The sequence below is a fragment of the Ictalurus furcatus genome, chromosome 3, assembly GCF_023375685.1.
Source record: "Ictalurus furcatus strain D&B chromosome 3, Billie_1.0, whole genome shotgun sequence".
NCBI classification, from domain to species: domain Eukaryota; kingdom Metazoa; phylum Chordata; class Actinopteri; order Siluriformes; family Ictaluridae; genus Ictalurus; species Ictalurus furcatus.
Window position 1 is genome coordinate 26,942,503 of NC_071257.1, and position 26,618 is coordinate 26,969,120.

The 26,618-nt window shown below is 38.3% G+C and overlaps 2 protein-coding genes across 3 annotated transcripts in view; both read left to right on the forward strand.

Moving 5' to 3' along the window:
* Positions 1 to 223: 223 nt before the first annotated feature.
* Positions 224 to 13,168, forward strand: pik3ap1 (phosphoinositide-3-kinase adaptor protein 1). 2 transcript variants are annotated; one of them, XM_053621815.1, is made up of 17 exons: positions 224 to 674; positions 1,656 to 2,081; positions 2,411 to 2,646; positions 2,944 to 3,085; positions 4,064 to 4,206; positions 4,487 to 4,613; positions 4,797 to 4,993; positions 5,320 to 5,488; positions 5,712 to 5,789; positions 6,191 to 6,475; positions 6,706 to 6,768; positions 6,871 to 7,067; positions 7,176 to 7,248; positions 8,415 to 8,582; positions 9,120 to 9,190; positions 9,458 to 9,561; positions 11,778 to 13,168. In XM_053621815.1, exons 2-17 carry the CDS (start codon positions 1,676 to 1,678, stop codon positions 11,887 to 11,889), a joined length of 2,571 nt encoding a protein of 856 aa, XP_053477790.1. In that variant the 5' UTR covers positions 224 to 674; positions 1,656 to 1,675; the 3' UTR covers positions 11,890 to 13,168. The 2 variants fall into 2 exon arrangements, with proteins under 2 accessions (XP_053477790.1, XP_053477789.1); XM_053621814.1 differs by lacking the exon at positions 224 to 674 and adding an exon at positions 744 to 777.
* Positions 13,169 to 15,467: 2,299 nt separating this feature from the next.
* Positions 15,468 to 26,618, forward strand: part of LOC128605934 (sorbin and SH3 domain-containing protein 1) — a 53,863-nt gene continuing 42,712 nt past the window's right edge. The window contains exon 1 of the mRNA XM_053621816.1: positions 15,468 to 15,558. The gene's annotated coding sequence lies outside the window, so the exon portion shown is untranslated. The remainder of the gene's footprint in view (positions 15,559 to 26,618) is intronic.

Genomic DNA, 26,618 nt, shown 5'->3' on the forward strand with positions numbered 1-26,618 from the left:
GACAGCAAGCATGGCCTTCCTAAAATATTAACCAAGTGATAAGAGTTTCTGTGGAGGAAGGGGGGAAAAATACCCAGCAGTCAGGTGCAGGATAGATTAATTCAGGTAATTTCCCATAAAAGAGATCCTCTAGTTACTAATTATAAGCAGTTATGTACTTTTGTCATTAACAATTCTGACCGTTTGAAAGATTTGTTATACATGTATGTTAAAGTGTGTGTTGTTAGTTAAAGCCTGTCTTTATTTATGACATTATGATTTATGACTTACAGGAAGACCAGCTCACATTTCAGTAGCTATTTACTTTAGAAATCTAAACCTTTCATTACACATTTAAATTCTTTTTTGCATTGGTTTGCATTTCTGCTGTAGTAGTATTTAACTTTATATTAGCTTGAGGGAAGTAACAGTTGCAGTTAACACAAATCATCTGTCTTTCTCAGATAGACATTGTAGGCAGTTTGTTGAACAGTGTTTTAGGAAGTGACGTTGTCACACACTAGCAGGAAATAGAGAGTTTCTTTTAATATGTGTAACTCAAGTGCTGCCGACTTTCAGAGTTTGTACCACAGAAAAGTTAAAAAAAACTTAATTTGCTAGATAAAGGGTAAAATTGTGCAGTTATAGAACTGGATGAATTTATGAGACTTGGATACATCTCACCGAGACATAAGGTAAGTAAATTGCATAAAAAAACTTTAACCATGAACTCATTTGTTTACAGGCGAGTGCGAAGTTTTGCATACCATTAGAACAAAATGAAGACGTCAAAGAAATGTAAATTTTATACAAACTTATTCTTAAGACATTTATTGGGTTAGTTTTGACAGATGTTAAAATAGAAGTAGTGTATGTTAAGATATTAATCATATTAATAACCAAAAATATATATTCAGAAGTTTAAAAGGTTGAATATCTTTTTCTGAATGTGATGCATATTCTCTAATAACCTGTAAGCAAGCATTTTGCTTTTATAACTTCTTTTATATTGTCTGAACAACTTCTGGATCAATTAGTTGTAATATTCAGACCCCCGTAGCCCACCCCAGCACATTTTTCTAGACATACCTGCTCCACTTCTGGTAACTGTCTTATATTTCCTTCGTCAAAAATCAGTTTTAAGAAGGTGACGTCAAAAGCTTTCTAAGTATTTTTTGGACTGTTGACGCACACACGCACATCTCCTTTTATTTTTACTTACTAGCATTGTTGTTGATAGTGTTTTTTTATGGAATGTTTTTTTCTTTCAAAGACCACGAGAATCGCAAACATAAAAAGAATGTTAGAAACAGTAGATACACAGAGTAATTAATGCACTTTTAGGAATTAACCTATTGATGTCAGCCTTGCAGTTTGCTTAGGTCACTATCGATTTTGTACTCTGGGGATAGGACTTATCAAGGTTACACAAGAACAATGACTCTGTTCATGCATTAGATAAAGGTCCTGTTTTTTTAGACACATTTTGTTTCATATCAACAATCTAGCTTCTGGGTTTATACTACAGAATGAGTCGTATTATAGTCTATTTTTTAGGGATGTGGCATGTGTGGGTGTTGAGTCCAAATGTCTGACATAAGACATAAGACATTTGTACAAGTTGGAACAGATACCTGTATTTGAGAGGAAGAATCATTATAGCTCTCCTTTTGCAGCAACTCCTGGATGCTCCGTCATGTGCTCAGTGTTAATTGTGTATTCTAGTGAGGCCCAGGACTGGGCCTCATACCTAAAGCTCATCTTAGAGACGTCACATCATTTCCCCCAGGATTCTATTTCTTTCTATCTTGTGGATGAAGAACATTCAGTGCAAGATGAAGACTATTCAATTTTCAGCACCAGCCAGTGCATCTTGCTTTTGCTCTCAGCAGCGTTTATAGATATTCAAAGTGAACCAGGGGTGCGGAACGCCTTGAAGAAGTTTCTTTATCCACCGAGTAAAATCGTCGCATTTTTGTGTGGCGTCTCTGAAAACGATGACTTAATGGACTGTTTTGAAAACTGGAATAGTTGGAGAAAACTCGATTCAGATGATGAGCCAGCACTGTATGTCGCCACAGTCTGTGAAGTTATCGAGAAAGGTACGTATTTCTTTATTAAGAATTTTTTTTTTTTTTTTGCATTCTTAAGGATTTTATGATTTGTCCCCATTGGGAAAAAAAACAAAAAACGGTTCCAAGTATTTTAGAAAGCTAGAACGATTAACCAGCCAACCATCCTAAAAACTTTTGAGGAATTTCTTTTTCCTCAGTGGGTAGTACTTAGGGTTGTAGAAGGATATTTCAACAGCACTTTATTTCCCCCATGCTGGGTTTGGCTTTGTTAGTTAGAAATATAAAATGATACAATTAAAGTGATTAGGATTCCACAGAGACTTTATAGACTTATGTGAGAATCTGTTTCTTCAAAGAAAACTTGATAAAGTTTGAGGAAGAAGTGACGACTGAAAATACAATCCCATCACGAAAACAAATTATGGATCAGCCTGATCCAGAGGAATCTCATGAGCTCCATTCAGATCAGTTCCACTCAGCAGGGGAAGATGTGGATGTTTCAGATGGAAACTTGACTCCATACAGGAATCTATCGGTATCAGAAGAACAGAAATCATGCCTTACTGTCCAACCGAACAGAATCCTCTGTGGGGTAAGTATTCAGGACTAATTTTCAAGGCACTGAAAAATTATGATGTTAAGCTTAAAATGTAAAGGCAACACATTTTATTTATTTCTAACTACTTGCTCTCAGGACTATCTGTATCTGACTATCTGCATATCTGCAACATTGAGATAACACTTCTTTTGTCACTATATCAGTTTTACAGAAAACACTCAATTTTCCAGCCTGTATATATGCCTATATGAAAATATGTTCTGGGTGCCCTTCACTACAGTTCTTGACATCATATAATATTGACAGAATAATTTCTCTCTACATTTGCAGACCCCAGTCGATATTTATATCATTATGGTAAACAAGTTGGACAGTCACGACAGCATCGAAGTGGAGTTTAACTGTGAACATTCAACAAAACGTTTGTTGGGAACTGCTGTGAACGAATATATTGTTACAGTTCAGTCACCTGGTAGGTTTCAGATCCGTGTGAGGAACTTCTTGTTTTTAGTTCCTCTACAAGTTTTCACTTTAATATAATTTGCATTTTATTTTTGGCACTTCTTTGTGCTTACACTTTGAAAAGTTAATTCATGTCATTGCAGCTGATCTGGGTGATATCAAGAGATTGTTATTGTAAATGTCATGACTTAACTCTTTTCTGATCATATCACAGGTATTTTTCTAACACTGATCATATAAGGGATTTATAGAAGCAATTTAGTAGCAAGATGCTAAAGAATAATAATTAAATGCAGAGTTTTCCCAGAATTCTGTGTTAGAAAATCTGAGAAATAAGAACTGAGATATTATTACGTCTTGTGTATCTGTAGTGTTTTAATGTACAGTACCGTGCAAAAGTTTTAGGCACATGCAAAGAAATGCTGTAGAGCAAAGATGCCTTCGAAAGAATGAAATTAAATGTTTCTACATTAAAGAAAATACAATAAAGAGCAGTAAACGATGTAAATGAAACAAAGTTAATATTTGGTGTGACAAAAAAAAAAAAGAAAAAAAAAGTAGTCTTTTTTTAAAAAGTAGAATTTGTGCAGTTTTATAAGGAGATGATCTGTAAGTTTTGCTGAATATCTTGCAGAACCAGCCACGGTTCTTCTGGAGACTTCTGTCGCACTCACTTCTTATTTTTGCAGCAAAACCCAGCAGACTTCATTATGTGTTTTTGTCTGAAAAGTGTCTCTTACATAATGTTGCTTTCTTTACTGTCATACAAACATTTTTCTGTAACATTTAATTTTGTGCTAGAAAACTAATGTTTGGGAATCTAAAATGTTTTTTTTTGTACTGACTCGATAATGTAGAAGTCATAAAATAAAAAAATCTATATTTATACTTAACAAAAAATAGAGTGTATAAAACTTTTGCACAGTACTGTACATATTATATAATGCATATATTATATTCTAATACTACAGAGTTGTTATCCTTTCAGATATGTCAACTGGGGAAGTTGCTCTGCATGTTTATAGTAATGAGTCGATTGTATGTTCAACAACTGTGACCTACTACACAGAAATGGAGGAAATTAGCAATTATCTTGAAAAAGTTATGGACCCTGTGCATTTTATGTGTCAGGTAATTACTTCCATTCAGTTCATCAAGGTAATGACTTGACATATTGGGCTGGATAAGGACTTTACACTCTGTTTTATTAAACACCTTTGATTGGTTGAACAGACAGAAATATACAGTAAATACATTTCAAACAATACAGTTTGCGTTTCGAATTCTTAAATCCACAATTTTGTTCTCGTTGACTACTTTTTCTCATTTTTAAATACGTTGTAATCATTTTCTAATTTACACCATTATTGGTGTCTTATTGCTGAGATACATGATGACATTTCTTTTTCAGGCATTCAGTATTACATCAAGTGCATCAGAGGCATTGGATAACTTGTTTACAGATTCTCTCAAAAAACACATGCCTCCCAATGGACTGCAAGTATTTGGAATTAATCAGCTTGAAGAGGAGATTAAAAGTGAGCCTGTTTCTTTTGTTTCATTTGCATTAAAAATGGATGACTTTCCCATGTACAATATGTGCTATGACTGGTATGGCACATGGTATAGTTTTTTTAAACTATACGACATAAACGAGTATCAGTCACTTACAGTGAAACTCAATGATTACATATTGAAACCTGCTCTGTTTGGACATTCAGATCAGTGGGATGTGGAACTCCCGACATTACTTCACTTCTCGGCAAAGTACGGATTTAAAAAGCTGACTAGCACATTACTGCAATGTCCCGGAGCCCTTCAGGCCTACAGCATAGCAAACAAGGATGGGGATTACCCTAATACACTGGCCGAGAGAAGTGGCTTTCCTGATTTGAGACAGTTCATGGATGACTATGTTGTAAGTTGCAAATTTACATATTTGCATCACATTAACAGCCTGTCAAAAGGAACCTCATTAGCTGTTTGTGAAGTGACTCAGTAAATGTGGTTGTCTTCATGGCTTATAATGTTCTGTAGTATATCTTTTAGCATTATATAAACGATTACTGTGACACAGTGCCATAATCAGCAGCATGCTGTTTTATCAGCATGAAGGAGAATTATTAATAGCCTGTATTCATATTATTCAATACGTTACGCCCTAATCGCCATTCCACACTTTACATAAACTATTGATATCAATGTCAGTTGTGTTAAAGCTTTTTGTATTTTGAAACCATCTAGGAGACCATAGACTTGGTCAAGTCTCACATAGAGGAATCCATGTCAACTCCAGAAGATGAGGACATTTATGAGCCAATGGCAAACGCATCACAAGATTTCGTTGCCAAGTTTTCTCTTCAGGAGGACATATATGAGTCCATGATGCAACTCAATCCTGACATGCAGTTGTGTAAGTTAATAACAGCTGTGTACAATGTGTGGTATTGGGTGTCATAAGAATCAGTAAAATCTTAATTCTCAGATAAAGAATTATGATAAAGGAAATAGTAATCTGTCAGATTTTTATAATAACAATTTGATGCATAATTTCAGAGAAAGTTCTGTGACTAAAAATACATGAGTAAAATACATTATGAGTAAAATGAGTAAAATGCATAATCCTTTCTCTGTAGATGAGGACTTGAACAGTTTGGACAACTCCTTCAATGAGTCGCATTCAGAAGATGCTGCGTTGAGAAAGTTTTTCCAAGGTGAAAGGACAGAAACATGAACATGACCTACTAACTATAATAACATGTCCTGGTCTGAATAATCTAAAATGTTTAAATAGAAAGTTAAGGTTATTTTTATGTTTATTTGTTTTTGTACTATTTTGACTCTTACTAAGGTAGAATTGCTACATGTGGAACATGATTTATTAAAAAAAAAAAAAAAAAAAAAGAAATATTGAATATTCTTCCCTAGTACCTGATAGTAGATTTATAACATGTTTATATTTGCAGTTGTGAATTATGTGATATTGCTGCTAACTAGATTATTATCATGAAATGACTATGTAAGCTTTAATGTGCAGAATCTATGGAACACCATCAGCACTTATGTATTATCTATGATTATTGCTAAATAATTAACATCTAATGTTTTACTCCAGTAAATGCAGAGAAGCATTCTGAGACAGAAGACAATCTCGTAAGTGATGCATACTCTGGTAGAAGACTTGATGAGACGGAAGAGGAAAACATAGAAGACAACATGGAAAACTATGAGGAGGAAGATGAGGAGGACCCATATAAGCTCTGCTATCCAGATGAAATTTATGACACCATAGATGGTGAAGAAGGCTTTGCATCTGTAATTGTGAATCGACCGCCGGCCCCGATACCTCGAACGCACACCACCTCAGAGCCTGAGGAATGCAAAACCTATATTTCAACAGGTACCACCCAAACATGTACCACAAGTACTACACAAATACACATGTACCAAATACATGCTCTATATTTTTTTTTTTAGATTTTCAGATTACTTTGGTGTAAACAACTGTTTCCATCAAAATATGAAACTATTTGATTTTGCAGATTGCATTTGATCTGTGCTCTGTGTTTTGAATCTGATAAACATCAAACGCATTAAATATTTTTTGTGTTTTAAAATCTGTTTTTGCAGTTTTCTGCTCCAAGAACTCATTGTATTCAGAAAGCAACGGCAAAGACGACCAATCTCCTCAAGGTATGTGTTTAAAAATCGTGACCAGGCATGATTTTTAAATATGTTTTTTTTACAAGACAGTTAGACTAAAAGTGTAATTCTCCATGTCCTCCCTAACACCAGTGAGGCCGGTGCCAGAGCGAATGCTCAGCAGTACCCACGATCCCTATGCTGGCATGAAGACCCCGGGTCAGAGGCAGCTCATCTCCCTGCAGGAGAGGGTGAAGGTGGGCGCGCTCACCGTGGAGGAGGCAGTGCAGGAGTTTAAAGCCTGGCAGTTTGACCAGGAAAAACGATCCCAGTCCATCCGCTTCCAGCAGGTACTGAGAAAATGAGAGCACTGTGCTCTACATATTTTATATCAGACAATTAATGTTTGTGTGTGTGTGTGTGTGTGTGTGTGTGTGTGTGTGTGTGAACATGTCTAGGAAAATTTACAAAAATTACGAAACAGCATCATCCGACGTAAAAAAGACAAAGGAAAAAGCGGGAAAGCATTAGGTATGACCTTCATTTTTCACAACGATTTTAACATTCCAAAAAAAGTTATATAGAACTGGTAAACAAATATAATGGGAACCTTCTATATGCCTTCTTTATGCCTTTACAAGGTGCCTCCTTCATAGCACTTTAGTATGAGCCTTCTTTATTCTCATATGACTACGTGCCTTCTTCATGTCAGATTCACTAGAACCCTTTGTATTAGCTTCTTTAGGACCCTTCTTTATACCTAGTTTACTAGGTCTTCTCTATTTGCCCATTTTACTAGGACCCTTATATATGCCCATTTATTAGGACCTTTTCTTTATGCCTGCTTTACTAGGACCCTTATTTATGCCTGATTCACTAGGACCCTTCTTTATGCGTGTTTTACAAGGACCCTTCTTTATGCCTGCTTTACTAGGACCCTTCTTTATGCCTGCTTTACAAGGACCCTTCTTTATGCCTGCTTTACTAGGACCCTTCTTTATGCCTGCTTTACTGGTACCCTTCTTTATGCCTGCTTTACTGGGACCCTTCTTTATGCCTGCTTTACTGGGACCCTTATTTATGCTTACTTTACTAGGACCCTTATTTATGCCTGATTTACTAGGACCATTATTTATGCCTGCTTTACAAGGACCCTTCTTTATGCCTGATTTACTAAGACCCTTATTTATGCCTGATTTACTAAGACCCTTCTTTACTGCCTGATTTACTAGGACCCTTATTTATGCCTGATTTAATAGGGCCCTTCTGTATGCCTGTTTTAGTAGGACCCTTCTTTATGCCTGATTTACTAAGACCCTTATTTATGCCTGATTTACTAGGACCCTTCTACATTGCCTGATTAATAGGACCCTTATTTATGCCTGATTTAAGACCTTTCTTTATGCCTGCTTTACTAGGACCCTTCTTTATACCCACTTCATGACCACTTGAATTACTGTTCATTCTTGTAACCGTTCTGTACTAAAATTGAATTCTGCCTTAACCTATAAATGTCTGCCAAAGTAATTAAAGTAACATATTACATCATTAACTTTTAACATTACATCTCTACACAGATACTCTTATCCAGAGATACATGTGGCCGCATTTTAACTTCATGAACATTTTACACAATATTCAACTTTCTTTATCTTCTGTGTCACTTTGTGTTTGTTTCCTGTTTTAAAAAAAATCAGATCTGGATATAACTGCTCCAATGCAGAGGAACCTGAACTTTGGATCTCATATGAACGTTGAATGTTCTGTGTATGAGCCAGCACCTCGCTCCGTCACACAACCCCCATCTGCAAACAGACCACCACAGAGAGGAACTTGGCATACAGGAAGTACGTCCAGCACATCTAGTGAGTAACACCATATCACATTATGAATAATTTCTTATTCATATTAGTTTTTCTGTTTTTCATTTTCCGTAGTTTTTTTTTCCAGTTTCCATTCTTTCTAGTAGTATCACCACTATATGCTGATAAACGGTATAGTTACATCCTCTGATATATGTTGTGCTATGTTCATGTTTGTCAGTGTGGCCTCTAATTGCAATCTGCATATAACAATACAGGAAATGCTGTTTTGCATACTGTATTTCTTACACACCCTTACACCACAGAAACATGTCCTAAGAATGGTTTGCTATCTTAATAATATCTGCTCAGTAGTGCTTCTCTTGTCACTTATGGATATGACAAATAGCATATCATTTATAACATATTAATGTTTTACAGCCTATATTTTGTCCAGTATATTATGTTTTTGGCCAACATGAGTTTTTTGAGAACTTCAACTACATAAGGCCAAGAACAAAAGAAGATCAACTCTCTAAAACAGCTATAAGAATAATAATGGTGTCTGAGTTTCACACATTCATGGGTTTCTCTAAACAGGCAGTGGAAGCAACAGGCTGAGCACACTGAGCACCATCAGCAACAGCAGTGGGGCAGAAGGTGAACTAGAGGTGAACACAGTCTCTTTACTATGTTCTATCAGAATAATAATGCTTCCTAAAGTCTCTAAGATGTCCACATTAAATAAAATGTTATTTTATTTTGTTTTATTTTATGTTGTGTTATTTTATTTTATTTTTGGGGAATCATTCATGGTGTATAATAATGAAAACCCAACATTTTTAGGATGAAGTTTTCTCACATCATGTGATCTTTAGGAAATTTGCAGTATGATGTCAGGTATCACTATGAAATCATGTTTCTCTTTCTGCATGAAGGAGCCTCAGGAAAATGGTCCTCCTCCACCTCGCCCGCCCCGCCCAGCAGCTGAAACTCCGCCCACACTCCCTCCTCCCAGAGTCCCGCCTCGCTTACCTGAACGGTGTGTACTTTTACATATCTGCATGTCCACAGATTCAGAACATTTAAGAACATGAGGGATAAACATGATTCATTTTATGGAATCAATTTCTTTCATGATATTTTCTTAAAATTTCCACCCAATGACAGATTAAGAATGATTGGACTCAAAACAATGTGGGGAAATTCACAAAACTAATATTTTCTCACAGCAAGATATACACATTTCAAATACATGTGTGAGTGTTTTTATTTTATAAACCACCTGGTGAGCAACATGCAGTCAGGAAGTGGCAAAAAGAAAGCAATGTGCATACAAGTTCCTCAATACAGACCTCTTTAAACTTAGTTTAAAAAAAACGGACTAGACACAGAGACTATTAGACCAAAATGGTGAGTTAATATTCTTCAATGTTGGCTATAAGAATGTTATTTTAAATGCTGAAGATTTGTACTAGTTTAGTTCAACTATAAATGTTGTATGAGCTGTGTGCCTGACAGCCGTGACAGGAAGCTCTGCTTAGTGAAGAGAAGTTTCAAACTTTCCTATGTGGTAAACCATAATTAGAATCAGATTCTCTTCCAACCACAAGCTGAACTACTATAGGATGCAACTGTACACTAAAATATTTTTCTCACCTCTATTAATGATAACCTAAAATGTAATAACTAATGTATTGCATCCTATATTCTAACATATTATATTCTACTATTTCAGTAGGTTGTGTAATTGTGGTGCTTTTGTGTGTTTTGAAATAGGAACAGGATGCTGTGGTTTTAACTGAACTTACTGTAGACATACTGTAGATAAACCTTGATTAGGTGATGTAATAATAATGAGAAAAAATTATATTTTCAACTTTTTACATTAAAAAACAAAAACAGTTCTCTAACAATAACCATTCTGTCCAAAAAACAAACAAACCCCAACAACCTTGGATAATAAAATGAAACTGAAACAAGTTACTATAGAACTGACAGGAGCTGTAATGAGGTCTTGATCTGCTAATAGTGGTATGACTGGAAGTCTGATGATAACATATAGGAAGTTTGTTCTATATTTAAAATGCATGAAACAAGAAGCTGCCTCCTCAGCTTTATTTCAAAACACCCACTTAAACAGCTTTAATGGAAACAAGTCTTTTAAGGCACACCTGTTGATATACTGTGTAACGTAGACATCTAAAAAAAAAGTATACATAGGACATACATAAAGGTTTTAAAGTAATTCGTTTTATACACTATGCAAAGTTATGTTGAGTTACGTCAGCGGTATAAAAAATTCTACCGCACATCCATATTTTATGACGTGATATCAAACTCAAAGATCCATTATATGCACACAAATATTTAATATACTGTACTTACTCCTTACTGAGAAACTACTGAAGTACTAAAGCTGAGTGATATAAAAAAGCTTCTTAAATATTCTAGCATTAAAATAATTTCAAACTCACACTGCCATAAGAGACATTTTCTCATGGTCTGTTAAACTAACTAACTAATGATCATGGCCAGATAACCATTGGCCCTTAACCTGCAATTACTGTACTTGCTTTATGTCCTCTTTCAGTTGTAATTATTTTTAAATAAACATAAAACCGTACATTTTAAAGAGATGAAGTTGTAATATGTTTCAGAAACTGTCATGTTCGTTTCAGTGTTTAGCTTAAACTAATTTTTCTGGTTATTTAAGTTATTAATCATCATCTTTAATACAGTTATTAATTAATTAATTAATTAATTTTTTAACTGGATTAACAATTTTGCTTCAGACTGAATGATTGCTTGAAAAACAGCTGTTTTTTAAAATTTTCTTTAATTTTTATTGACTTATTTGCAAGGTATATTTATCCCGAGCCATGTACAACTGAGGTAAGATACAATCAAAGCATACTATATAGCTGAGAAAATGAAAGATAAGGTTCTTGCTCAAAGTTTCGCATTGTCTGCTTGTAGTGCAGAAATGTACACATATATGAAATACCTAAAAGCAGCGTCTTTTAAAATCAGTATGACATTTTCTTTCAAAGTTTTATTCTCTTACTGGTTTTCATATAGGTAGTGCTGGTGCCTCAGTGGTTAAGGTTTTGATCAGAAGGTTGAGAGTTCAAATGCAGTTACTGCCAAACTGTCATGGCTGGGCCTTTGAGCAATAGAGCTTAGCTCTATTGTAAGTTGCTTTAGATGAAAGTGTTTGCTTAATGAGTAAATTTAAATATGCCATTTTATCTACAGGTATCCAGACAGCATGCTAAATGAGCGTTATGTATCAAATCCAGCTCGTCTCTCCCACACGCCTCCTCACAGACCCATCCCTCCACCACCCACAACACGACGGCCATGGTGATCTCTCCTTACACATGACTTGTGCTTACTATTATGTCACTTTTGATCAAACTTATGGGACTCAAATGTGTAAAAGACTTTTCATTATGAAGAAGGCTAAAGCCTGCCATCTGGTGGCCATGAGTTTTAAACGACAGCTGGAGGACTACTGCAATGGAAACCTGAGTTAGTGGTGCTCAGAAAGGCCTTGGTGTTATGTTCGTCTTTTGTTATTGTTCTTCAATATCACACATCATGCCTAAAATCAGATCGATGTAAAATAACAGTAATTACTAAATTGATCTTAACATGTTGTTAAATTGATCACTGGTTCTGATTTGATTAAATCATTTTATCATATGCCAGCGGCTTTAGTAAACTAGGATCCTCATGTTATTTACAGCTTTATAAGCAGTATATAATGTTTTTAATCCAATCGAATCACTATTTTTTTTTGTTTGTATTCAGTAATAGTCCTATAATAACCTTTCACATCTTACCAGAAATGTTTCTGTCTCCATGACATGTGAAGTGGACAGGAAACTAAGCAGGAACTGAAAATGACTGATGATTCTAACAAATGGAAGCTGATTTAACTTTATTGTTCATCTGCTAGTCTGTGCAACATCATTCAAATGAACTGAATATAGCTTCAGGCTTTTCTTTTCTGAAAGAAAAATATAAAGAAAGCTGTATGAAGCAGAGACAGTTCCTGAACATTATTTTCCTAAGATATTAAATATGTAAACAAACAACTATATGCTCTATTAGAAAGTTCCTCACATGTTCTTTTAATGGTTAATGGTTTCAGATTTCTAAAGGAGATGAATATTTTCTGAAAGAGAAACCCCCTGTTGTAGGGTTCTACATAGAACCTTAAAGATTCCCCCAGTGGAAGAAAGGTTCTTTAGGCTGCTTGGGGATTTACAATGAAAATCTGGCTGCTTCTGCCAAGAAGTTACAATTGGGTCATTGTTGGATCTTCTAGCAGGACAATGATCTAAAACATAAGTCCATATCGACACAAACTTGGTGCAAGAACCAGAGTCATGGTCTTGCCAGTCACCTGACCTAAACCCCTATAAAAACATGTGGGGTGGGCTGAAGCTGTCCACAAGAGAGGTCTCTAGAGGATCTGGAAAGATTGTACATTGAGTAGCAGCCTTGCTCTTTATTTTCCGATCACATCAAGCATTACTGGAGATGACTCAGTGGTGGTATGTTTGCAAAGGAAGGCTACACAAAGTACTAAATTGGAGTGCCAATAGCACACATGGATTTGTTTAAAAATCTTTGGTATAAGGGTGTTTATTTTCTTAGAATAAATTTACTAATATATATATATATATATATATATATATATATATATATATATATATATATATATATATATATATATATATATATACACACACACACACACACACACATATATATATATAGCCGCAAATATGCTATGGTACTTTAAAATATCCTATGGTTTATCCATTAGGGGGAACAGTTCAAGGTTTAAGTGGAACCCTACAATCAGAAACAGTTAAGAATGTGTAACTTTTCAAAGAACTGTTTCAGATCCTTTTCTTTTTGTACTTTTGGTAAGACTTGAATTGGTCATGCTTTATGTAAAACAGTGTACCACACATATACAGTAGGCAGCCATCTTATAAGAGACTTGTGCCAAGACTGATTTGATGCATTGATATTTTACCCATGGTTACTATACTAAATACCAGTATCAAGTGTAATAGTAAAATATTCTGTATTCCAACAGTTTTAAAAATGTATGGTTTTATTTTTTCAGCTGAGCTGTTGAAGGTTAAGGGCCTTGCTCAAGGGCCCAGCAGTGGCAACTCATGACCTTCCAATCAGTAGTCTAATGCCTTAACGAGTGAACTACCAATGGGTGGCACAAGAAGTTGCTCACATGTCTAGCAGCAGTGAACAACAACATACTACTACTGTGTCCTGTAAACAACCTCCTTTAACATTTGTCAAGGAAGCCCAGAACCATTCAAGCTCCTCACACCTACACCAGAGACCAGGCAAAGACGTGTCACAGAAGCTCTGTTTCCCTGGCCAGACTTCATACTGTGGTCCTTCTCTCTGCTCCTTGTGTACATCCTAGAGCTTACAGTACCCTGGGAAAATGCTATGAAAGAAGCTGATGAGCAAAAGAGGCGAGGACGCCAAGCAACGTGGATATATCCATCACTCCAGGTAGGCTGCAAAGATCTGTGTCTACATCCAGGCTTTTAAAAGACCTGGGAGTACAATGCCAGTTCCATTGTCAAGCCATCAAAGCCCTCTCCAAAGCCACTTAGAAGAGCAGCCAGTGACTCTGGATGAAGAGTAAATAAGTGTAAGGGGAGTTAATAACCTCAAAGGGAATTGTAGTGGGTTCATCAGCAAAACAATGAAGAAGGTGGGTGCCATCTTGATAATCATGAAGATGCCATCGCCAGCTTCAGTGCAGAAATTCTCAGGACTGTAAAAGCTCAATTTAATTAACAGATGCATGGTGGCTTAGTGGTTAGCATGTTTGCATTGCACCTCCAGGGCTGGGGGTTTGACTCCTGCCTCCACACTGTGTGTGTGTGGAGTTCTTCCTGTGTTTCAGGGGTTATCTAGGGTCCGTAGTGTGTGAATGTGTGTGCATTTGTGCCCTGCGATGGGATGGCACCGTGCCCAGGGTGTCCCTGCTCCATGCCCTGAGTCCCCTGGGAAAGGCTCCAGGCTTCCCGTGACCCTGTGTAGGATAAGCAGTACAGAAAATGGATGGATGGATGGATAGATGGATGTTTGACCTAATAATGGTCTTCGCTTACCACATAGTCTACCTCAACATGTCTTTCTCTGAGTTGCTGAAACTGCTTAAGGGCAAATCGAGCAAAATTTTGAAAGCTCTGCACATCCTCTGTCTGCAGAACTCTGCATAAATTTAATTAAGCGCCCTGTCTCTCACGTTACAAAACAACCAAGGTTTCACCCACAACACGTAAAGACACTAGTAATATTAAAACTGTAATTGTGGAAAAAGAATCATTTATTTTGAAAACAGTCTGACTGTCCATTAGAAAAGTTTGTTGGGGCAGTGTGAATTAGACTTTCCACTGCAATGAACCCACTGTGAAACCGTGCCGCTTATACACTGTATAACACTGGGGAGATCTACATGATATCATTTTTAATCACGCCATCCTTACTCTAAATCACAGGTTCCCAAACCTGGTCCTGGAGTACCCCCTGTCCTGCACATCTTAGTGCATTCAGTTTTCTCTCTCCTAATACACCTGATTCAACCAATTAGCTAATTAACATCCCTTCCTGAGTTGAAGTGGGTGTGTTAGAGAAAGGAAAACACAGAGCAGAGGCTAGTCCAGGATCAGGGTTGAGAACTTGTGCACTAAAATAATACTGCTGCCAATAAGCTCTAACTCTTTCAGTGTTTGTTCAGCACTAGACCTCACATTTATTTTATTTTGCTGCGGTTGCATCCACGTGCCTGATTTTGCGCTAGTCTCCGCCCCCTGCAGCCCCGCCCACCCCAGCTGTGGACACACACACAGCGAGAGAGAGAGAGACCAAAGAGTTTTATGCTAATAAGCCCAGGCCAAAGCTGCTGCCGCTGAGCGCGAGAGCTCACTGGAAACTGCGTCGTCACCACGGAAACCTGGACTGCTTCCGCGTGAAGGTAAGCGCGCGCTGCATTTATGCGACGCTCAACGCTATAGGAAAGGATGAACGTTTGCCCCGATCGGGTCCCAAATGCTTCCTTACTGCCTATACAAGTAGACTATATAGGATATGAAGCAGTGGTTTCTGTAGGTAATGAGATGCACTGTATAGTGCAGTGAGGAGACATTTAAGAGCCCTCCAGGCTGCTCTGTCCGCTGCGGTCACATTTGCGGCGCTGGCAAAGTGAGTTACTTTAGTGCTTTAGCGCACACAGCGTTGTAAACAACCTAACACGCTCGACACTTCTAATCGTAGTGCCATGTGGAATTAAATGCGGTGCAACCTCGAGCGTGACACTATCATCAGGGCCGTGCGTGGGTGTGCACGAGCGCGCGTGTGTGTGTGAATTGCCAGCGTCAGGAGGATTTGTCATTAGTATTCTGCAGAATGAGAAAGGCGTTAAAAATGGCCAAACGCAGCATCTCGTGGAGTATAATAAGGAACAGAGCAGCCGGAGACCTGTCCAGAGAAGTTTTTTTTTGTTGTTTATTATAAGCTTAGTTTCACCTGATCCTTGGAAGCATTTGCTTACTGTAGCCTATGTGGGCCAGTGCGCATTCTGGATTAGCGCAAAAAAAGGAAAAAAAAAAGAAGTGTAAACTTGTGCAAAAGGTCTACACTTGATGTTGATCCAGACATTAAATCTATGGATATTAAATGTTTTTTTTCTTTCTAGCATCTGAGCTGCACTAATGGCATGCAGATAATGCGGCATGGGATTAGGAGAGCCTCCAGCATGCGCTTATATGGCCAACTCGAGCTGCTGCGTCCATTAGGACCAACATTTTTAAAGACTCCTCAAGCAAGGCGTGAAGTGAAAGAAAGTTAGACTAAACTAAAATATGAATGAACTCGGCCATGGTAGCGTTCACACGTGCTTTCCTTAATCAATGTGGCCTCATCAGTCACTCTTTTAAATAAATAATGCGTTGACTGGATTACTCTTGTACTTCTGGGATCACACTGCCCAGTACCTAGTAGATATCAAGGCCCAATTTATTTATTTATTTATTTATTTATTTATTTCAGTAAACACTTTGTCCTGGCCAAAGTTGAGGTGGATCCAGAACCTTTCCCCAAAACACTGGGTGTGAGGCAGGAATATATCCTGGATGGGATGCCAGTTCATGACAATGCACACACACACACACACACACACACACACATACACATATTCACATCTTGAGACAGTGTAGTGTAGCCATTCCACCTACTGGCATGTTTTTGGGATGTCGGAGGACCTATGTATACATGCGGAGAACATGTTAAACTGACACACACACACACACACACACACACACACACACACACAATAACCTGAATTTAAGATTGAACTGGGGGCCCTGGAGCTGTGAGCCATTGAGTTGCACCATCAAGCTGCCATCTAAACTATCACTAAATATTTTGTTGTGTTCTGATAAATCTTAGGACCTTATGATCAGGGATACCATCCATCCATTTTCCATACCACTTATCCTACACACGGTTGCGGGGAGCCTGGAGTCTGTCCCAGGAAACTCGGGGCACAAAGCGGGGTACACCCTGGACGGGATGCCAACCTATTGCAAGGCACAATCACACACTCGCACACTACGGACCATTTGGAAATGTCAATCAGGCTACAATAAATGTCTTTGGACTGGGGGAGAAAACCGGAGTACCCGGAGGAAACCCCCCAAAGCACTGGGAGAACATTCAAACTCCACGCACACAGGGCAGAAATGAGATTTGAACCCCCAGGCCCAGAGGTGCTAGGCACATGTGCTAACTACTAAGCCACCGTACCCCCGGGATGCCATAGGGAAAGGAATTAAATTTTATTTATTTTTTTTTTTTCCAGGGAATTCAATTGAAGTTAAATATTGCTATAGAGGTTCACTGTATTGTTTTGAAACATGAACTAACAATTATGTTTGAATGTTATTACATCATAAAATACTAGAGCCTATAGTGCTATAATATGTAAATGCAGGCCATGTAAGACCATGTGGAAGGAGGGTTGGTGGTGTTTCCAACTTGCATAGAATCTGATTTCTTGATGGAGATGAAAGTATAAAATATTTTTGGAAGGCAGTTGATCAGACTGTTCTAGTTAAGCGTTTTGTGGCGGTTATGACAAATCACTTCATTCTTGTGATCCAACAGATTTCAATATTATAAGATGTAGTACAATCAAAATATGTAGTAGTGTAATTGCAGTGTCGTGGTTTGTTTATATCACGCAGCCCTAGTAAATAGTAGGCGCATCAAACCTGTGGCTCATCAGCAAACGCAATTTATGAAAGATTCTGTGAAGCAAAAGGTGCAAAAGAAAGCGAGGTCAGAGGTGAAAGTCAATCTCCCTGCTCTGAAGTTGAGCACCACTTCAGCCTGATTGCCTTTGAAGGCTTTGCTTCTGCATATTAAACATGTAAACTGAGCAGTGTTTCAACCACTATGCCTTGTAAGGTCACGTCTTAAAATGTTTTTTTGGTGTCGTTGCTGTAGGATATTTTGAGGAAATATTTCAGGAAGAATGTTCGATTACTTTAAATGAAATGTGTCTCATTTTGGACATAATACAAATGAACTGAAAATCCCAGAGGTGGTCCAGTCAGTCAAAGAAAGGAGAGATGCAGGATCTTTCCTGTTCAGCAGTAAAAGAGGCATCAAGCAAATAATGGCGATGGAAATGTTTATACTGACCTTCAGGATGACTGTTCTGGAAAGTAAATAACTCAAAGAATATACTGGAAAATGCAACAAATATGATGCCGAAAATTAAAATAATGAACCTAAGCCATTATGTCATTGTAAATAGGTGAGAGATTTTTTTTTTTAGGAAATCATGAAATGTGTCTAGCTTTTTAAAGACGCAATATCCTGAAAATTCATTTATATACTGTTATACGGTGGTGTAACTTTGTATTTGCGTTTAGTTTGTGTTTGTGGTACAGTATTTTTCAAGGAAATCTGTAATTCAGTGATATTAATATATACACTTTTTTTGCTAAATGCTCAAGTGATGTTCTAACTTTAAGGCGAATTAAAAATGTTTAACACTGACCTATAGTGGGGGCGGCACGGTGTCAAAGTGGGTAGTGTTGGCATCTCGGAGCTCCAGGGTCGGTGGATCAATCCTGAGCTCAGGTTACTGTCTGTGTGGAGTTGGCTTGTCTCCATTTTGTGAGTTTGGCATGTTCTCCATTTCCCAAAAAACATGGTTGGGTTACTTTAAATTGCTTTAATTGCACAACACATCAAACCTTGAGGTGGATGGGCTACAACAGCAGAAGACCAAGTCAGGTTTCACTCCTGTCAGAGAAGAACAGGAATCTGAGGTTACAGTGGACAAAGACTCACCGAAACTGGAAAAAGACCAATGCGATGTTTTTCCAATCTTCATTTGTCCACTTTTGTTGAGCCTGTGGCCACTGTAGCCACAGAGTCCTTTATTTAGATAATTTTATTAGCATTGATCTGACAAATATATAAATGAGCAAGTACACAGGTGTTCCAAATAAAATGGCTGGTGATTGTGAAATAGTAGTGCTGAAATGTTAATGCCTCCTGTGATTGAATGGTTTTGTGTTATTGTAAAGGTTTATTCCAATAATCACCTTTATGCTAATCAGAAAACTCTTCTCTTAGGGTGTTGTCACGTGCGTACAATTTTTTCACAGAGGAGAGTACCTTTCTTTAGACTATAAAACATTCAGAAGTTTTATCCAAGATCCAGAGAAAGATGTTACTAGAATACAGTACGTGTATGTGTCTATAGACCTCATAAAAGAGCTAAAATCAACTAAATTCTAACATTTGGGTGAAATTCCAATGCTTGACTATCTGGATCGCAGCGTCCCTAGTCTGATGAATAATTTGTGTTGGCTGATAAATTTTTTATAACTGTTGTGTAGAGTCATATTACTTGTGTGCAGTGCAATGAGCAAGCAGGCGGAAGTCTCAGGAAACACGGGCACGATGATTTGTCTTCACCAAATCTTCAACAAATTTCAGTCCTTTGGTAATGCTGTTGAAGTGTGTTATAGATTAGTCTGTATGTCTGGGCAAAACTAGAGATGATGAGAGCTTTTTTTAAATAATGAGGCACTGGCAGTGTATTAAATTTGTCACGCTCTCAGATGATTTGATATTTTTGTGCAACCGGTGGGTAGGACAACCGGTGAACCAGCGACAGGGTGATGGGCGCCCAAGACTCATTGATGTGCATAGGGAGGGAAGTCCGATCCAGAATAGACTAGATAGAACAGAAGAGTTACTGTAGCACAAATTGCTGAAAAAGTTAATGAAGGCTATGATAGAAACGTGTGAGAACACACAGGGCATTGCAGCTTGCTGCGTATGGGGCTGCACAGCCACAGACCATTCAGAGTGCCCATGCTGACCCCCGTCTGACCCTGAAAGCACCTACAATGGGCATGTTAGCATCAGAACTGAACCATGGAGCAATGGAAGAAGGTGGCCTGGTCTGATGAATCACGTTTTCTTTTCCATCATGTGGATGCTCGGGTGTGTGTGCCTCGCTTACCTGGGCAAGAGATGGTACCAGGATGCATTATGGGAAGAAGGCAAACCAGCACAGGAAGTGTGATGCTCTGGGCGATGTTCTGCTAAGAAACCTTAGGTCCTGGCATTCATGTGGATGTTACATTGACATGTACCACCTACCTAAACATTGTCAGGCTATTGCGTTGTCCTGCCACACTCCAAAAATTGTTCAGGAATGGTTTGAGGAACATGACAAACAGTTCAATGCTTGACTATCTGGATCGCAGCGTCCCTAGTCTGATGAATAACTTGCCCTCCAAATTTCCCAGATCTCAATCCGATCGAGCATCTGTGGGATGTTCTGTACAAACAAGTCAGGTCCATGGAGACCTCACCTCGCAATTTACAGGACTTAAAGGATCTGCTGCTAATGTCGTGGTGCCAGATACCACAGCACATCTTCAGAGGTCTTATGGAGTCCATGCCTCGACGGGTCAGAGCTGATTTGGCGGCACAAGGGGGGCCTACACAATATTAGGCAGGTGGTTGTAATGTTATGGCTGATCGGTGTATGTTGATGAGTGCCAATCACCTGTAAATTCCCAAGCATGTTCACAGCACTGTTGATTTACCGTTAGTGATGCCTACAAAACTCCATAAAAGGCAAATATCACAGATCATTGTAACACCACAGACACACAATAACTCTTCCTCCATTTTCATTGTGCCATTTCTATTGTTCATATGAAATGGCTAGTCTTCAATGGTTGTCTACATTTATGGATTTGTTTTCAATTGCTTTCTTTCAAATCATTAATATGAAATGTAATTTTGTTTCACAATTTAAAAAAAAAAAAATTCATGTATAATTGAAATATATGAGCTATTTAAACTTGACAGTAGAACTCGTATATAAGATTCCGATAAATAATGCAAATGATATGACTTGAAGACAAATTTCAGGCGCTCTTGTAGGACACAAATGTTTTTCTGAAACTGACTGGATTTTCATGAATACCATATTTCAGCTCTTGTGAATTATTTACAAGTAAATCTGTTCCTATCCAGTTTGATAAATGAGGCCCATTGATGTCGTAGCCAATGTATAGAAATGAGAAGGGTCTGATAATGGCATGTATATTTCACTATAAACACACACCAGCATGGAAATGATTGAGGACTCTTCTGCCAGATGTTTCAACCATGAACACCTGACTCGCTCTGTCCATGTTGTGTTAACCCAATTGCCTAGCAACCCTCCATCGTCCGTCTTCTCTCTCACCTTCATTCACCCTATTGGCTGCAACATGTGTGATAGTGGTGCTCAAAGTGTGTGTGTGTGTGTGTGTGTGTGTGTGTGTGTGTGTGTGTGTGAGAAGGTTTTCAAGGTTTATGTGCACACAGTGTTATGCTAATAAATTAAGATAAACAAGGCAATGAACAAACAATTTACGGTTCCATTTAGATTGCGCTGACAGATTTCTCTTTTCACTTCTTGCTTGCATAGCAGCTTGTTGAGCAGCTGGCATAAAGAGGGTGAGAATGGTTTGGCTGGGGAGACCTCTCCTTAAAGATGGAAATCACTTAGACAATGTACAAGCTTAACCATGAATGTGTGTATGTGAAGCTCTGTGATCACAAGACTATAGATATATCTTCACATACAACACATTATGAATGATTGAGTTGCAGTAAGCAGGTTTATAATAGCCCTATGATGGCCCTGCTGGCTCACATGTATGTGTGCACCTATCTGACACATTTGTGTGTTATCGTTTTTTAAAAGCGCCCAGCATTACTCAACAGTGAGCTCTGGAGTCTTCCGTCATGGTGTTATGCAGGCCTTCGTTATGGAAACACTTGAAATGGTTGGATTATCAGTGAGCTGTTTTTAGGTGTGGCGGAACAGTCCGCATCCCCCGGGCAAATTATCAGGCTTCAGTCGCATAACCGACGGCTCTGAAACAGTTGTCACAGTCTGCGTTCCATGAATAAGTAGGGACATTTTCCCCACGAGTACGTTAGCATTGATATAGCAATTTAACTTCATGACTAAATGACTAAATGAATGGTATCAGTATGATCTGATTATAATCAGGAAGAATTTTGTCAGGAGACGAGTAATGGAGTAAGCTAAAAGAGCTTTTTCCCCTTAATTTGAGCCCAGCTAAGGTCAATTAGTCTCATTTACAAGACAGCTAATATTTCTAGCGCAGAGGCTACACATTTGTGTAAACAATTATCACCACAGTGCAGCAGTCATCAGTCTGAGTGCAAAAATATTTATAGACTGTGACATGCTCCGTGTGAATACCCCTTCAGGGCACATAGCACAAGATCCAGAGGATAGAATTGCATAAATTATATATAGCATTGTAAAAGTATACAGTTTTTCAACAGAACAGGAATCATCAATTATGTATAAGCCAACAATACAGGTGGTGTTACTGTACCAAAGAGATAGGAGTACGCTATGTGGCAAGTTTTTATTTTAAAGTATCCATAAACTTTATAAAATGTTTTTATTTTTACTAAATACGTTTGAGCAAATTAATTTGTTAATTGTTTAAAGATTGGTCAGAGTGGACGCACGGAGGCTTAGTGGTTAGTACGTTCGCCTCACACCTCTAGGGTTGGGGGTTCGATTCCTGTCGCTGCTCTGTGTGTGCGGAGTTTGCATGTTCTCCCTGTGCTGCGGGGGTTTCCTCCGGGTACTCCGGTTTCCTCCCCCAGTCCAAAGGCATGCATGGTAGGCTGATTGGCATGTCCAAAGTGTCTGAATTGTATGAATGGGTGTGTGAATGTGATTGTGCCCTGCGATGGATTGGCACCAGGGTGTACCTGCCTTGTGCCCTAGGCTCCAGGTTCCCCGTGACCCAGTAGGATAAGCAGTATAGAAAATGGAAGGATGGTCAGAGTATAAAGCATTGCCGGTTGCTGCATTATTTTAAGAAATACTGTAGGTAATTAGTACAGATTTATTTGATAAACATAGTCCTTTTCAGATATTCAAATTTTAGCCTCAGTATTTACATGTTTACAATAATTTTCAGCCTATTTACCCAAGCTATAGAGCTTTTTATTCCTGAACTTTCCACAGACAGAGCACATTAGTTCCAAGTTGACATTGTTTATAGGCCTCCTTGTGTTTGAGTTATTGAGGTTTGGATAAAAGACATTCATTTCAAGTGACCAGTCAAGCAGAGACTAATGACTATAAAAACTCAATAAAAAATAAAATAACTTTCATATCGTTGGATTGTGATTTCTAACACTTTAACAAAATAAAAAAGTATGCACCACAGACCCCTTGGCTATGCTTCATGGATCCCTGGGTGTCCCTGGATGGATGGAAGGTTGGCTTTAAGTGGTAGATAAAGCATGGTGAGATTCACAATGAGTCTCTCACCTGTCTGACTGTTGGAGTAGTCTGATATATTTTATTGACACTGTTTCAGTGCTGTAGAATAGTACACACTATGCCTGACTACTTTTTTTTGAGAAGGCAGACTGCAAAACAGTGGGTGTCTTTTACTTGTATCCTCTAAACGCATCCCCTGAGAAGTTCTGTCAGGTTAGCTTAGGTTTAGCAGCAAAGATTATGAACATTTACAAGAATGTGACTTAAGATATCATGTCAGGAAATGAAAATGCTATTAAAAAACCTGAGTAGAATCCTGAAATTGTCAAATATGCTTAAATATCACGAAAAAAAGTTTTTTTTTAATGCTTGGCTGAAGAGGAAAAGTTTATCAAAAGTCTTTTGATAAAGGTGAGATGCAAAAAAGGGGTTGTGAATAAATGATGATGTAGGGGCATAGGTCACATGTTTCAGCATGATATCTAATTATAAACATGACCCCAGAGGACTCTCATGCTTGGACAGACTAAGGTACAAAGGTATCTTTCTAGGTATCTTTCTTCTGTTGTTTTTCAGAGACAGTAGAAATGTCTCTTAATATCCTAAATTTTTGTAACTGTGACCTTAATTGTCTTCCATAAATTGTAAACTGTTGGTGTTCCACAGGTGCATGTGCAATAACATCCTTTAAACCCTTTCCAATAAAGATTTGTAGAGCTTATTCGGATTTTACAAAATTATATGTAAAATACAGTCTCCTGAAAAAGGGCCGTTTATTTATTCAAAGACCCCAGGCACATTTTCATATGGTCTTAAAATGCCCAATTCGAACTGCACACATTTCTGCATTTGTATTCAGACATACTACACCTTCTGTGATATACAATTTACAGACAGAGGATATGGCTTTTTCACTTTTGTTTTAAGGCTTTATGTTTTCAAGCCATGACTAAGAGATAAAACAGGGATGGCAAGAACATGATTTAAAACGTTACCAGTTCTGTATGGCGTACAACAAGCAGCCTCGCAGTTATGTAACCCATAAATGCCATATCTTTTACACTCACCTCCAATATGTTTACATTACTGTATTAAGGATTGCCGTCAGTGCGGTCTCAAGTGAAATGTAGATGGAAAGTCAGACACAGAATGACTCGCTAATGAAAATTAGAAATACAGTTCAGAGCTTTGTTACTATGGGCTATGCTTGGTGTGATTATGGCTCAGTCTGGCTTTCTGGGATGACCACATAACAGACCACACAAGGCTGTTTATCAGGCCAGAAATTCTGACAGAGCTACGCATACTCGACATCCTCTCTCCTCTGAGACTGAGAGCACTTGTTGTCCTCAGCAACGCCTGCCTGAGCTGATCAGATCCATGCCAGGAACCTTTGACTCATATTTTTATAATGCTGTTCACTTTCCAGACCATCCATACACAATGAACTACATGTTTCTGACATAAAATGGCACTGAAGACCCTTACATGAGCCAGTCTTTCTGTTCTCTGTTCACTTGTGCTCCTGTTACTCCATGTGCTGTTATTATTACTGGTTGGTTGCTCTGAGTCCTCGGCTCAGTAGTAATCTTAATGGTTTGCTTTGGTCACTGAAAGTTCAGCAGTGGTCAGACATGTGAATAATGATGCAAAAAGGCTGCTTTAATGGAGGCTTCTTTGAACTGCTGAACATGTCATGAGTTGTAAACCATAGGATGTCTTTGATTTTACAGGATCTAGAGTAGTAAACAGATTCACCAATGAAGCAGGTTCTGTATGAAACATCTAAGCTGTTTGGTATCATTCCTTGCACTGACAGTGATTACAGTGGTCTAAAATAAGACATCCCTGGATCCAGTCCTGCTGAGTAAAAGACATGAGTCGCATACATTTCCATTTACGCCACATTGTTTAAACGTGCAGCTCTGAGAGAATGGAAGGCCCGAAGTAGGGCGAGTGTTGTCAGTCCAGGCTTAAGGCCAACGTGTCTGTTGAAGCTGTTTACCATACTGAGTGGGTCTTCTCAATTAAAGAGGGCCGGCTGTTGCTCTCCGGCTCTCTTTTACAGCCATGTTTGGAGCTGATTGCTGTGATCCTCACCATCCCTATTCTATCTCTGCCCCCCTCTGCCATTTGTTGGAAAAGCCAGAAGTCAAACTCTGTTACGTAACTCGTTTTTAACTCTTTTACTGAGCACACCGGACTCCTTGTTCAGCTCTTTTGTGTACTCATGCTGCAGTTTTACAATGATGTCATACTGAGAGACTCCAGGGTGATATAGTAAAATTCAGCCTGTTCGTTTTTTTTTCTACAGATGTGTAGAGTGGAAGAGAAAGCAGCCAAAGGTGTATAAGATGTGCTACAGCTGTGTTGTAGAAAGTTCTGGATTAACACGTAATGTGTTTTATGTGTTTGTGATCATAGATATAAATGCTATTTCTGAAAAGCTTACTTCAGATGGTCATGTGAAAGTGAATTTCATTAGGTTTGTATAGTTTCCGAAAGGCTCATGTTAACTGACTGAATGCCCTAACGTCAGCTTGGCTGCTGTTTACAGTCGATCTGCAGCAGCCTTCAATGTGATTTTCAACCACTGAGATGAGATTAAAGCCTGAACTCTGCAATTTAATGACCTGATTTATTTTCCTTTTCAAAATCATCACTTGTTATCTGTAAATCCCTTACTTATCTTATGGCATCACTGGATTTGTGACATGGCTATTAGACTTGCGTTTTATACTTATGCCAGCCTTTATGGGAATGTGGCAGCCTTTATCGGAACTGAAATCTGACTAACCGCCCTTAACTAGCATGTGGCAAATATGACGAATTCTCCCTGAGTGCCCATGATACCTCAGCAAATTGTTCTCAAGCTGGTGTTGACCTAGAAAAAACTATGGACCCCCTCCCTCCATTCATTGGGCCCTATTTCTAGTCTCCAAATGGCCCTTAAGAAATGATGGGCTGTCTGCATGATGCATGTTTGAATACTGAGTAAGTATGAGATATTTATTATCTTATTATTATCTCAGTAGGGTCAGTACCCTCACACAGATGCCTGGTATGTTGGGTGGGGTGAGGAGTTTGATGGAAAGCAGTTGTTTTAATTTGGTTGATGCATGTCAAGTAGGTGCTACATTCTCAGTTGGTTAATGGTGACAGGTCTG

Bases quoted from the DNA above. Each gene is read 5' to 3' on its own strand.
- pik3ap1 (XM_053621814.1), top strand. The intron at 5,790-6,190 runs GTGAAAGGACAG...GTTTTACTCCAG, and splicing joins GTTGAGAAAGTTTTTCCAAG to TAAATGCAGAGAAGCATTCT. The intron at 9,562-11,777 runs GTGTGTACTTTT...TTTTATCTACAG, and splicing joins CCGCCTCGCTTACCTGAACG to GTATCCAGACAGCATGCTAA.